The sequence below is a fragment of the Oncorhynchus keta genome, chromosome 18 (assembly GCF_023373465.1).
Source record: "Oncorhynchus keta strain PuntledgeMale-10-30-2019 chromosome 18, Oket_V2, whole genome shotgun sequence".
In the NCBI taxonomy this organism is placed as follows: domain Eukaryota; kingdom Metazoa; phylum Chordata; class Actinopteri; order Salmoniformes; family Salmonidae; genus Oncorhynchus; species Oncorhynchus keta.
In genome coordinates, this window is record NC_068438.1 from 12,929,646 (window position 1) to 12,943,379 (window position 13,734).

A 13,734-nucleotide genomic window follows, 5' to 3' on the forward strand; every position below is an offset into this window, starting at 1 on the left:
CACACACACACACACACACACACACACTAATCATTATCTCACAGAAGTGATAGCTATGAAAGCTCATAAAAAGAAAAACTCCTTACCTGTAGGGCGTTTTACAGAACGATTCCCTTTGGGGTCAGAGTTCAACCGGATGGTCACCCAGAGCGGAGGAGCGGTGATTCCTGTACAGGAAATATAGCGATATTAGTGTAAACAAACAATATGGTAGTATCATTCTGAAAATGTCCGTCATTACGGGACGGTTTCCCAGCGACAGATTAAGCCTCGTGCTCGACTTAAAAGCATGTTCAACAGTTATTCTCCAAGTCCACTCCTCTCACCTGCTGCAGACTTGGTCCTGCTAGGGTCGGCGGTGGGCCGGGAGGGACCACCCTCACCTGTGTCCACAGAGACAAGAACTTTTCAAGGACCAAAGTGACTGATAAAAGCCCGTACCAGAGTAGGTACGTGTGTGGCAGTGTTTGAGTGAGTCTTTATATTAGTGTCAGTGGAGCACTATTGATTGATATACAGTACAGTACTTATGCGTGTCAGTCAGGTGAATTCTCACCTCTTTGGGCTGACTCCAGATCAGTCATCTGTGTAATTTCAGACAAATGACTCATGGCACAACACAACATACTACAAAGAGGGCTGGGTGAAGATCTGTTTAATGGGTGGCTTGATAGATGCTAATTCACAACTATTTCCCGCTGGCCGTTTGGGTCTAAACTCTGTCTCACCTGTGCAGTTGGGTCTGAGGTGCAGGACAGAGGTCCCACTGACAGGTTTCCCATCTGGAGTAGAGCACCAGCAGTAACCAGTCTGGTTGTGGCACTGCATCTGAGGAAGTGGGACATTTGTCAGAACCTGCGTTTTGCCAACTTTATCAAAGCCAAGTACTGAAATGTATGCTCACTAAAGGGTAGCCATAGACTGTTCTCTCTGCTACTGTCCGGCAAACGGTACCGACGCATCGGCTCTCGAACCAACAGGCTTCGAGACAGCTTTTACCCCCAAGCCGTAAGACTGCTAAATAGTTAATTAAATGGTTACCCAGACTCTTTTCACTGACCCCATCTTGTGCTGACTCTATGCACACTCACAATACTATATATACAGACACACACTACATTGACCCTCTCACACAAAACCCACACACGCCGACACACACACACAACATAAATACACACGCACACTTTTAAACTCATCATACGCAAAGTGTACAAAGCATTAGGAACACCTTCATAACATTGAGTCCCGTCCCGTCCCGTCCCCCCCCCCTTTGCCCTGAAAACCGCCTCAATTCACCGGGGCATGGACTGTACAAGATGTCGAAAGCGTTCCACAGGGATGCTGGCCCATGTTGACGCCAATGCTTCCCACAGTTGTGTCAAGTTGTCTGGATGTCCTTTGGGTGGTGGGCCATTCTTGAGACACACAGGAAACTGTTGAGTGTGAAAACCCCAGCAGCATTGCAGTTCTGGACACACTCAAACCAGTGCACCTGGCACCTACTACCATACCCATCAAAGGCACTTCAATATTTTTTTTCTTGCCCATTCTCCCTCTGAATGGCACACATAAACAATCCATGTCTCAATGCTTAAAAATCCTTCTTTAACCGGTCTCCTCCCCTTCATCTACACAGATTGAAGTGGAGGGATCATAGCTTTCAACTGGATTCACCTGATCAGAGCAGGTGATCCTAATGTTTTGTATGCTGCTACTCTGTTCTTTATTCTTATTCTTATTATGATCTATCCTGATGCCTAGTCACTTCACCCTGCCTTTATGTACATATCTAGCTCAAATACATCGTACCCCTGCACATTGACCTGGTACTGGTACTCCCTGTATATAGCTCCACATTGATCTGGTACTGGTAATCCCTGTATATAGCTCCACATTGATCTGGTACTGGTACTCCCTGTATATAGCTCCACATTGATCTGGTACTGGTACTCCCTGTATATAGCTCCACATTGATCTGGTACTGGTACTCCCTGTATATAGCTCCACATTGATCTGGTACTGGTACTCCCTGTATATAGCTCCACATTGATCTGGTACTGGTACTCCCTGTATATAGCTCCACATTGATCTGGTACTGGTACTCCCTGTATATAGCTCCACATTGATCTGGTACTGGTACTCCCTGTATATAGCTCCACATTGATCTGGTACTGGTACTCCCTGTATATAGCTCCACATTGATCTGGTACTGGTACTCCCTGTATATAGGTCCACATTGATCTGGTACTGGTACTCCCTGTATATAGCTCCACATTGATCTGGTACTGGTACTCCCTGTATAAAGCTCCACATTGATCTGGTACTGGTACTCCCTGTATATAGCTCCACATTGATCTGGTACTGGTACTCCCTGTATATAGCTCCACATTGATCTGGTACTGGTACTCCCTGTATATAGCTCCACATAGATATGGTACTGGTACTCCCTATATATAGCTCCACATTGATCTGGTACTGGTACTCCCTGTATATAGCTCCACATTGATCTGGTACTGGTACTCCCTGTATATAGCTCCACATTGATCTGGTACTGGTACTCCCTGTATATAGCTCCACATTGATCTGGTACTGGTACTCCCTGTATATAGCTCCACATTGATCTGGTACTGGTACTCCTGTATATAGCTCCACATTGATCTGGTACTGGTACTCCCTATATATAGCTCCACATTGATCTGGTACTGGTACTCCCTGTATATAGCTCCACATTGATCTGGTACTGGTACTCCCTGTATATAGCTCCACATTGATCTGGTACTGGTACTCCCTGTATATAGCTCCACATTGATCTGGTACTGGTACTCCCTGTATATAGCTCCACATTGATCTGGTACTGGTACTCCCTGTATATAGCTCCACATTGATCTGGTACTGGTATTCCCTGTATATAGCTCCACATTGATCTGGTACTGGTACTCCCTGTATATAGCTCCACATTGATCTGGTACTGGTACTCCCTGTATATAGCTCCACATTGATCTGGTACTGGTACTCCCTGTATATAGCTCCACATTGATCTGGTACTGGTACTCCCTGTATATAGCTCCACATAGATATGGTACTGGTACTCCCTGTATATAGCTCCACATTGATCTGGTACTGGTACTCCCTGTATATAGCTCCACATTGATCTGGTACTGGTACTCCCTGTATATAGCTCCACATTGATCTGGTACTGGTACTCCCTGTATATAGCTCCACATTGATCTGGTACTGGTACTCCCTATATATAGCTCCACATTGATCTGGTACTGGTACTCCCTATATATACCTCCATTCTTGTGTATTTTATTCCTCGTGTTATTATTTTTACTATAATTATTTAACTGTACATCGTTGGGAAGGGCTCGTAAGCAAGCATTTCAGGGTAAAGACCACATCCTTTGTATTCGGCGCATGTGACAAATCCAATTTGATTTGCTATGATTTTCTGTCATTTGAAAGACAGACAGTACCTGCAGGAAACTTCCATCTGCACCGCATTCTGGGACGGTGTGGCTGCGGACGCTGGACTCCAGGGCCTGACTACGAGCCAGCTGGCACTTGGACTGGGTGGAATCTGAAGGGGGATGTCCAGCAACCATCTCTACTACTTCCATTGGCATATATAATCAATGCAGAAGTGTGTATAGATTGTGTGTACTGTATATATCAGGGATGGTCAACTGGCGGCCCTTTTGAAGGCCCTCGGATCAAATTCTACACACAAAAAAGGTTTTAGGACCCCAGTCGGGGTCTAAACTTACTGTTGAGAGTAGGAATAGAAGAATAGACCAGGTGTAATTTCAAAGTGTGGTTGTGCATCAGCAGTTTCTCTCTTGTTATGTCAGTCAGTGACAGCAGTGGAGGCTGCTGAGGGGTGGACGACTCATAATAATGCCCGGAATGGAGTGAATGGAATGGTGTCAAACATGTTTTATGGGGGTTCTCGTGTTTGATACCATTCCATCCACTCCATTCCAGAATCTTACTTCATTTCAGCCATTATTATAAGCAGCCCCCCCCCCCTCAGCAGCCTCTACTGACTGATAAGTCAGTAAATTAGCCCATGTCACCAATTATTTTTCAGAATTCGGAGTTAGTTTAGTGGCCAGCTGTCTAAACTTGTTATCGTGGTCAAATTACCAGATTTGTCAGTCAGTCTCACTCAGATATCATATTCAAAACGGCAAACATTTCTCTCCACCCTATGGCAAAATGTGTAGAATTGCATGAAATTAGTACTAAGACAGCTCATTTTCCTCTCTGCCACATGGCAAAATGAGTGGAATCTTAACAAATTTGCTTTAAAACTGCAACATTTTCTCTACACTTCCATGGCAAAATTTGTAGAATTGCACGAAATGAACTCGCAATGTGAGAGGCGGTGGACACAGAACCACGAGCAACTGCAGCACCTCATGATGAGTTCTCACCCCCATCAAAGTTGCCCATCCCTGGTATATATGGTGATTAATAGATGGAATGTATATATGTGTACAGTGTGAATACGCATGTATAGATGGAGGCGCCCATTACTGACTTTCATAGAATGTACACAGTTTATGGTCACTAAAAGGGTACTTACCTGCACAGTGTGTTCGTGGTGCCGTCCGTAGCTGAGCGTTGATGCACTGGGCTCTCTGGAAAGCACACAGGGACATGTAAAGGCGTCCGTTGCTGCCACATACTGTCCGGTGGCGCTCCCTGTGGCAGTCCAGCGCACAGCCCCGGGGCCACATGTTTTCTGGGATCAGAAACGGCTGGAAACAAGCAGCAACACAGGCAGTACAATGCAATTACACCCTCCTGACCTGTACTCTCATATGACACACTTTGACCCCCCCAGCAGCGTACTGTATCAGAGAGCAGAGAAGGGCTCGCACCGAAGTTGTGTGACCAATCAGAACACTGGTAAATACACGTTTGGAGTGTTTGGTGTGGATAGACTTAAGCGGAGCTGGTCAAAGAGAGGGATTAAAAAGGAGCTATTTGTTGGTGCCTTGGCTAGTGGACACTCAGTCTGCTGCTTGTCTGGCACACGAACAGTGCTTCAGTGTCACGCTGGGAAAAGCTGAGAGAGGGAGCACGTAAAAGATAAGCACTGCAGCAGTCAACACATGGCCAAAGTATGTTAAAATAGAGAATAAGGAAATGTGTGTGTGTATATCTTGGATTTCACCTGATGCTGTACCTGTGAGAGCTGTTTTTGCTAGCTAACTGCTCTGTAAATAAACAGGTCTAATTGAGGGGAAGGTTCCAGATTCTTCAGGCCCGCCTCACCCCCCTGCCTGCCAACTGTGGGCTCAGTCTGTAGCTCATTGTCATGGCTGGAGTAAAGTACTGTATTTTATTTACAGGCCTGCATCCAAAGGGAAGATGCTGGAACATTTCTGTTCGGTCATCTGAATATTGCTGTAATACTGGACCATACACCAGACATGCATGACCTCGAAAATCTCTTACCTGTCCTTGAGTCAATGCTTCAGTACATGACACACACCATCCTAGAGGACACTTGTTGCAGAACACGACGGCTGTCCGAGGTCTTTCCCTGTATCCCTGCTATAGTATGGTACACCGCAGCTTTTTCCAGCCTTGTTCATAGTCACAGTGGTTATTCCTAATCGTTAGTAGGATACCCGAGGCCTAGACTGCATTTGATAAACTTCTATTGACACACCATGTGTTTTTTTTTTTACATCAACATTCCAGTGAGGTGGGCGGAGGAGAGACGAGAACAGAGATGGAGAGAGGTACTCGGACCGCAGGCCATAAGCTTCTGCTAAATTGCTAACACATGCTGCCCAGTGCCAGACATTGCACTAAAAGCTAGGTATCACACATGCACTCACACACGGGTCCCTCTCTTGTCGTTGACCTTCACTCCCACTCAGATAAACCTGGACCCAGACCTTGCCCCCCCACCCCCCCAAAGCCCCAACCATCCTCCAGGCCCGATCTTCAATACCTCTTTGTCTCCTGCTCTCCCTCACACTCTGTCATAGCTCAGTCAATTTGCCATGGTGTGTGTTTCACTGTTTGCATAATTTTTCCTAATTGAAAAAAAACAACCTCTCCTCTGATGAAAGGACCTGCCTGTGCTGCTCGGTGGTGAGGGCATCATTTCATCGATTGATTCCTTGTGGAGGACAGCGTATACTTTGGATGTGTGTGTGCATGTTGGAGGTGGTGTCATTGTGGCTGGAGGACGGGACATGGCTTTCTAACTTGGAGTTCAGTACCACTGAATGGACCAGGTTCAGGTCTAAAGAGTAACTAGTAGCCTTGAGTGAGCTTCTCTGTCCAGGTGCAGTGTTACGTGTTCCAGCTACAATTAGCGTCAGTGTTCTGGGCAGAGCGTTGAAGCGTGGACGAACAAGGCGGCAATGTTTTAGGCAACCTGGTGTTAGATTTGATAACTATATATGAAAATATAGATATATCTCGAGAGGGTCGCCTTAGTGTGATGAAATACGATGTTTTGGCTGAGACTGAAATGCTGCTGAAAGACTGGCACATGTATATTTTTACATCCATATCAGTCACTTTTATGTTGAAATAAGCCCCCTCCCCTGTCGTATGCGGAGTAAAAGTAACGAGACCAGTGAATCAGGCACATGTGAAGAGTTTTCCTCCATTCATCTCTATGGCGTGGCAGGAAGTCTGGACAGACAAAACAGCCTGTGTGTGCAATTTGCCATGCGCCTGCAGAATACAAAACAACCAAACATTGCAGACATGCTAAACATGTGCACTTTCACAGCCGAGTCCTGTACAAGTACACCATCTCTCACCTTTCGAAATTGGCATGGTAACCAAACACACATGTACTGTATGCACACACTCAAACAGGTACAGTTCCTTCAGAAAGCAGTAATAGCCCTGAACGTATTCCACATTTTGTTGTGTTACAGCTTGAATTCAAAATGGATTAAATAGATTCTCACCCCTATACACACACAATACCTCATAATGACCAAGTGAAAACATATTTTTAGAAATTTTTTGCAAATGTATTGAAAATGAAATACAGAATTCTCATTTACACAAGTATTCACACCCCTGAGTCAATACATATTAGAATCACATTTGCCAGCAATTACAGCTCTGAGTCTTACTGCACAAGTCTATAGGAGCTTTGCACACCTGGATTGTACAATATTTGCACTTTCATTTTTTATTTTTATGATTCAAGTGCTGTCAAGTTGGATGTTGTTCATCGCTAGACAGCCATTTTCAAGTCTTGCCTTAAGCCAAAACTGTAACTTGGCCACTCAGGAACGTTCAATGTAATCTTGGTAAGCAACTCCAGTATATAATTGGCCTTGTCTTATGTTATTGTCCTGCTGAAAGGTGAATTTGTCTTCAAGTGTCTGTTGGAAAGCAGGCTGAAGTCATTTTCCTCTAGGATTTTGCCTCAAATCCATTTATTTGTATCCTAAAAACTCCCTAGTTCTTGCCCATAAAAAGCATGCCCATAACATGATGCAGCCACCACCATGCTTAAAAATATGAAGTGAAGTGGTACTTGGATGTGCCCCAAACCTAACATTTTGTGTTCAGGACATAAAGTTGTTTTGCAGTTTTACTTTTTGTATCACTAGCCACTTTAACTATGCCACTTTGTTTACATACTCATCTCATATGTATATACTGTACTCGATACCATCTACTGTATCTTGCCTATGCTGCTCTGTACCATCACTCATTCATATATCCTTATGTACATATTCTTTATCCCCTTACACTGTGTATAAGACAGTAGTTTAGGAATTGTTAGTTAGATTACTTGTTGGTTATTACTGCATTGTCGGAACTAGAAGCACAAGGATTTCGCTACACTCGCATTAACATCTGCTAACCATGTGTATGTGACAAATACATTTGATTTCATTTTGCCTTATTGCAAACAGGATGCATGTTTTGGAATATTTTAATTCTGTACAGGCTTCCATCTTTTCACCCTTTAATTTACTGTATGTTAGTATTGTGGAGTAACTACAATGCTGTTGATCCATCCCCAATTCTCCTATCACAGCCATTCAATTCTGGTGAAATCCCTGAGCAGTTTCCTTCCTCTCCAGCAACTGAGTTAGGAAGGACGGGGTTTATTGATAAACCATCCAAAGTGTAATTAATAACTTCACCATGCTCAAAGGGATATTCAATGTCTGCTTTTTTTTTTACCCATCTACCAATAGGTGCCCTTCTTTGCGAGGCATTGGATAACCTCCCTGGTCTTTGTGCTTGAATCTGTGTTTGAAATTCACTGCTCGACTGAGGGACCTTGTATGTGTGGGGTACAGAGATGAGGTAGTCCTTCAAAAGTAATGTTAATCAATAATATCACACAAAGTCCATGCAACTTGTGAAGCACATTTTTACTCCTAAACTTATTTAGGCTTGCCATAACAAAGGGGTTGAATACTTATTGACACAAGACATTTCAGCTTTTCATTTCTTATGAATCTGGAAACATTTCTAAAAACATAACTCCACTTTGACATTATGGTTAGGCCAGTGACTAAAGTCAAGGGGTTTGAATTGTTTTTGAAGGCACACACCCGTTTTCCCTCGGGTAAAATAAAAAAAAACAAGTTTCAATATTTGCCTTTAGGCGGTTTCTGGCCTGCGGTCTGGACTAGTTAGCCAGTGTTTGTCTACTCCATACACTACCTCTTTAGGGAACATTGGCTTTATAGACTTTCTCAGATTCCACTCCATGGCTTGGAGGTAGGTGTGGCCCCTTACACACTGATCTTGGATCAGCTTGTCATACTCTAATCTCCTAAATGATTATGGTCAGTACTAAACAAAACCGACTTTAGATCACTTTGAGAGCTCTATGACTCAAGGTAACAGGTATGCCCAGAATTCATGGCTGTAACCAATTTGAATGAAAAGGGTTTCAGCACTGCTTGAGATGGCAACCATTCCTTTCTGTCTATTATAGTCTACTTCACTCAGCCAGAGAACAGATGTAATAAAACGTTTTGCATTCACGTTTAGTTATGTTTTAAAACGCACCATCGGTGATTGGATGTTGGTTTAAGTTCAGGTGACAATCACAGAATGATAATAAAAAATGTAACAGTTCATGCTAGACTGTCTCTCAAAATGAGCACTTCTGAAGTATGAAAGTGTAAATCCTTGAGGACTTACCGGTGACCTCTCAGTTTGAATAGACTCCGAGAACAAGATGATGAGCAGCACGAGACAGGTGAACGTGAACACCAGCATACTGCCCAGGCGCGTGGCTCTGCTGGAGGTGTTGCGCGCACTTCTGTCTCTGTGGCAAAGCGCCGTGTACAAATCGCCAGCCAATCCAGCCTTCGGTGGCACCGTTAACGCAAGAACGTTAAGGGCAGATGTTTATCTTCTTTTCACTTTCAGCAGGCCATTTTGTTGGTAAGCGGCAGATCTCTTGACAAGTGGAACGACAAAACGGGTAGATCCCAAATTGTTGCGCTTTCCGCAAAACCGGTGGCAAGTGATGAATAATCAGAAATAGTTTCACGGAGAAATGTCTTCAAAAACACACACTATAATTATAAATATGGTTCTCTGTCAGTCATCCTGGATTTGAACGCAGACTACATGAGCATCAAGACCTCCCCTGTCAAATCCCTACAGTGGCTTTATCCTCAAGTAGCCAGCCCCTTTCCGTTCGACAATAACATGTGCGTAACTGCTGCACAACTGGTTGCCATACTTCAGGCCTACTTGTTTACAGTGGCTATTGTATAAAAAGTAGTTATAGCAATACACATATTATTATTTTTAAAATCTAAATCTACTAGTGTTTTATAAAACGTTATTAGGCTCATTTGTAGAGGTTAAATAAGACGGTCTACACCTAGTGGTCCGTCTACGACTAGGCTACTGCTGGTACCAAGTCTCCCTCACGTGGACATAAACATGCAGACTAGACAGCCCATAGGGCAAGCAGCTGATTTACACGTATCCTACCAGGAGGAAATGACTATTTGCTTATTTTAAAAGGTAGTATGAGTAGGCCCATTAACTGTTCAGAGTCAAAGGCTTTGTGTATGTATGTATGTATGTATGTATATATATATATATATATAGAAGTAGGCCTAGAGAAGGAAAATAAAAACAGAGGCCAAGTCATAGTATTTTATAAGGAAACTTTATGTGTGCTTGTGAAATTCACTTTTAGACAGAAGGCTGTTTTGCAGTTTCCAGTACAGCAGATAAGGTTTGATATTAAAGAGTACAAAAAAAGGAGAATAAATCACAAATCCAAAGCTCACTGCTTTCCAACCTTGCAGGTAAAAGTACAAGCTTTTAGCCCAAGTCTTATTCTTTCCTCCATCACTCTGGCTCACATCCCTCTCCCCCTAAGCTCCTTGACCCGCCCCTAAGCTCCTTGACCCGCCCCTGCCCCCCGCCCCTGCTCCTTGCTCCTTGACCCTTGACCCCCCTAAGACCCCCCCTAAGCTCCTTGACCCCCCTCCTTGACCCCCTAAGCTCCTTGACCCCCCCCTAAGCTCCTTGACCCCCCTAAGCTCCTTGAAGCTCCCCCCCTAAGCTCCTTGACCCCCCCCCTAAGCTCCTTGAGCTCCTTGACCCCCTAAGCTAAGCTCCTTGACCCCCCTAAGCTTACAAATATTAAAGAAATAAAACAAAATGTCATGCACTTAATTTAGTCAATTAATTTCTTCAAATCAATTCCCACCATTTCTCTCTGAACTCTGTGATATTGGATATAGATGATTGCATAGATTGGTAGACAGTAATTTCCTTTTTATTTAAGACATAATGGAATGTTTATTAAGACTCTGGCCCCCTCCCTTCGCCCTTCTTTATGCTGGGTCCCTCCCCACCCTGCTGTGTAGAGAAGACAGACAAGGAGCTGGAGGGTTGCGAGGGAGCGAGAGACAGGGCTGTAGCCACTAACAGGCACATTTTTTTTGTTGTTCTCCCATCGTTTCCAACTTCCTCGGGTAACTCTAAAGCGGTGTTCCTATAGAAACAATTCAGCCAATGGTAGCGGTGGGCCTTCCCTTTGTCCATGTAAGCTTTACATGACCTGACATGCTGTGCTTCTAGGGGATATTTCTTAATATGTTCTTCAGTTGAAACTATAATAAATGAGTAGATTGTGTGAACATGAGCACCTTTATACACCTCCGTGTGAAAGTGATATATCACATAAAGCAAAGTTTCATAAATGCAAACATGTTTATGTCATGTGATGGTTACATAGCTATAAAGGCCACACATATACTTCCTTCAACTAAATTGTCACCATATCTTTAATAGGACAGGATTCCATATTTGACCGTTGAAAAATCACTTAATCCAAATGAAGACTCTCAGTAATTCAAACCTATCTACGGTACTCAATGTGGCAAACTGATATATTTGTTTTCTCTATTTGTTGTTTTGCTTTAAAAAAAATGCCACTTAATTTTTTTTTTGCCCTACAAGCCTGCGAAGAATATTCTGACTGTTGCGTACTGGAAAAATAAGTATGTACAGCACTGAAACCACTTACTCACATTTGCTGGAGAAAAGAAAGAAAGAAACAAAAAGGAAAAGGAAAGCGTTGAGGTTAGATATCAGAGTTCCACTTATCCAGCAAAATGTGGTACGTCATTATTTTGTGTTCAACCCCCTGCCCCGCTCCCCTTCATATATCTCTGTGTTCTAATACGCAAACTCTCCACCCACCCCCCACCCCCCAGCAAGATAAAATAAACAAAAAAAGTAGTATAAGAAACAGAATAGCTCGTGCCCCCCCCATCTCCAAGGCAGAGGATGAAGGTGGGACTTGGGTTCCCATCCTGTCCTGACCCAGAAGTGCACCTGTGGTTGCTAGTTTTCACCCCATAACATGATGTGCATTTGATTGTAGTTGATCTGTGAACAAAGTTGAGGATAACAGCTTGCGACAGCCAACCAGATGAAAACCTGCACACTCAGGGGCACTGCGGGACCAGAATCTAGAGGGAGCAGTAGCGCTGTCCACTAATCACTTCCCAGGACCCTCCACCTGCAGCCCCTCCCTCTTCTACAGAGCCAATCAAACCACTGGCTTCAGACTCACTCCCCTCTTCTCCCAGTGACTGCAGGCTAGACCTAGAGGGGTGGAGAGTGTCTGCTCTGCATTGGGCCTGGCAAGCCTCTACGTGCCCCCCTCCACCCCAAACCTCATCCTGTCCCCCTCCCCTCCTGTGGTGTGCTCTTAGAGGTCACTCTCCCCGTAGAGGGCGGTAGAGAAGGACATGTAGTCGAGGGCTCCGGGCTTCGCGTCGGGGCCCGAGTAGGGCGCCATGCGGGCGATGCAGTACTCCGCCTGGTCTGGAGGCAGCTCACGTCTCAGCTCCTCAGCCATAATGAAGTTCTGACAGAGAGAGGGAACGAGACGGAGGGAGAGGGAAAGAGAGAGGGACAGTGAATAACAGAGTGATAGTTTGCCTATTTCAGCAGTCTCAAGTAGCTGTAACACACATTCTCGCTCTCTCTCACACGAGCCCAACACCATTCCACCCGCACAAAACCCCTCACCTTGTCTGCAGCCAGGATCTTGAAGGAGGCGATGACCTGGTCAGCTGTGTCGGTGTCCGTGGTCTCCCGGGACATGAAGTCTATGAAGGCCTGGAAGGTGACCACGCCGCTGTTGTTGGGGTCCACTATGCCCATGATGCGGGCAAACTCTGCATCGCCCTGGAAACCACCACCACAGGAAGACACAGGTTAACCCAGACACACCAATAGGAAATCAAGGGCCTCATTGACCAATCTCCAAGCAATATAACCACTAATTAATGAAACATTTAACGATAAAGGTTGCACCAGAGAGAGCCAGAGCGAGAGAGCCAGAGCGAGAGAGCCAGAGCCAGAGAGAGCCAGAGAGCCAGAGAGCCAGAGAGCCAGAGAGCCAGAGAGCCAGAGAGCCAGAGAGCCAGAGAGAGAGAGCCAGACACAGAGAGCCAGAGAGAGAGAGCCAGACACAGAGAGCCAGACACAGAGAGCCAGACACAGAGAGCCAGACACAGAGCCACAGAGAGCCAGACACAGAGAGCCAGACACAGAGAGCCAGACACAGAGAGCCAGACACAGAGAGCCAGACACAGAGAGCCAGACACAGAGAGCCAGACACAGAGAGCCAGACACAGAGAGCCAGACACAGAAAGCCAGACACAGAAAGGCAGTACCAGGCTGTTTCCAGTGGCAACGAGCAGAGCGCGGTAATTGTCCATGTCCATCTGCCCTGTGCGCTTCTGTTCCCAGGGGCCGAGAGATGGAGGAAGAGGAACAGATATGGCAGAAAAAGGAGAGCAAGAGGGAGAGTAGATTCGGGGAGGACAGAAAAGCACGAGAGGAGGAACAAAGGAGGGGAGGTGCGGAGAGGTGAGTAATGCGAGTAGAGTGGGGAACAAAAGGAAAAGGCAAAAACAGCTTTAAAAGAGAGAGTCAAATCAAGGTAATGCAGCAGCGCTGTTGGAGCCGAGGCTGAGGCTGGAGTGGAGGCCAGTGAGTGGGTGGGTGAGTGAGTGGGTGAAATGAGTGAATTACAGCACCGGCAAGGAGAAGAGCCAGGCAGAGAGCACCACCCGCGGGTTAGACAGGGGAAACAGCAGCAGCCCCTCTCTCCTCCTGGCTTGTCTGTGCTCCTTACCGTTTTGTTATTCTCCACATCGTAGCCCAGGCTGATCAGACACGCCTTGAACTCCTCAGCCATCAGGCCCCCGCTGTGGTCCT

General features: G+C 45.3%; 2 protein-coding genes across 3 annotated transcripts in view; both read right to left on the bottom strand.

Annotated features, from left to right (window-relative positions):
- Positions 1-9,879, bottom strand: part of LOC118397293 (SPARC-related modular calcium-binding protein 1-like) — a 29,779-nt gene extending 19,900 nt beyond the window's left edge. Inside the window, exons 1-6 of the mRNA XM_035791912.2 lie at positions 9,166-9,879; positions 4,589-4,763; positions 3,477-3,580; positions 729-828; positions 327-383; positions 87-167 (exon numbers count right to left, since the gene is read on the bottom strand). Of these exons, the coding sequence (XP_035647805.1) occupies positions 87-167; positions 327-383; positions 729-828; positions 3,477-3,580; positions 4,589-4,763; positions 9,166-9,243 (595 nt within the window). The 5' untranslated portion in view covers positions 9,244-9,879. The remainder of the gene's footprint in view (positions 1-86; positions 168-326; positions 384-728; positions 829-3,476; positions 3,581-4,588; positions 4,764-9,165) is intronic.
- A 1,310-nt stretch (positions 9,880-11,189) lies between these two features.
- Positions 11,190-13,734, bottom strand: part of LOC118396832 (alpha-actinin-4-like) — a 44,567-nt gene continuing 42,022 nt past the window's right edge. For both annotated transcript variants that reach the window (XM_052467425.1, XM_052467426.1), the window contains exons 19-21: positions 13,652-13,732; positions 12,538-12,696; positions 11,190-12,373 (exon numbers count right to left, since the gene is read on the bottom strand). In XM_052467425.1, coding sequence (XP_052323385.1) covers positions 12,215-12,373; positions 12,538-12,696; positions 13,652-13,732 — 399 coding nt within the window. In that variant the 3' untranslated portion in view covers positions 11,190-12,214. The remainder of the gene's footprint in view (positions 12,374-12,537; positions 12,697-13,651; positions 13,733-13,734) is intronic.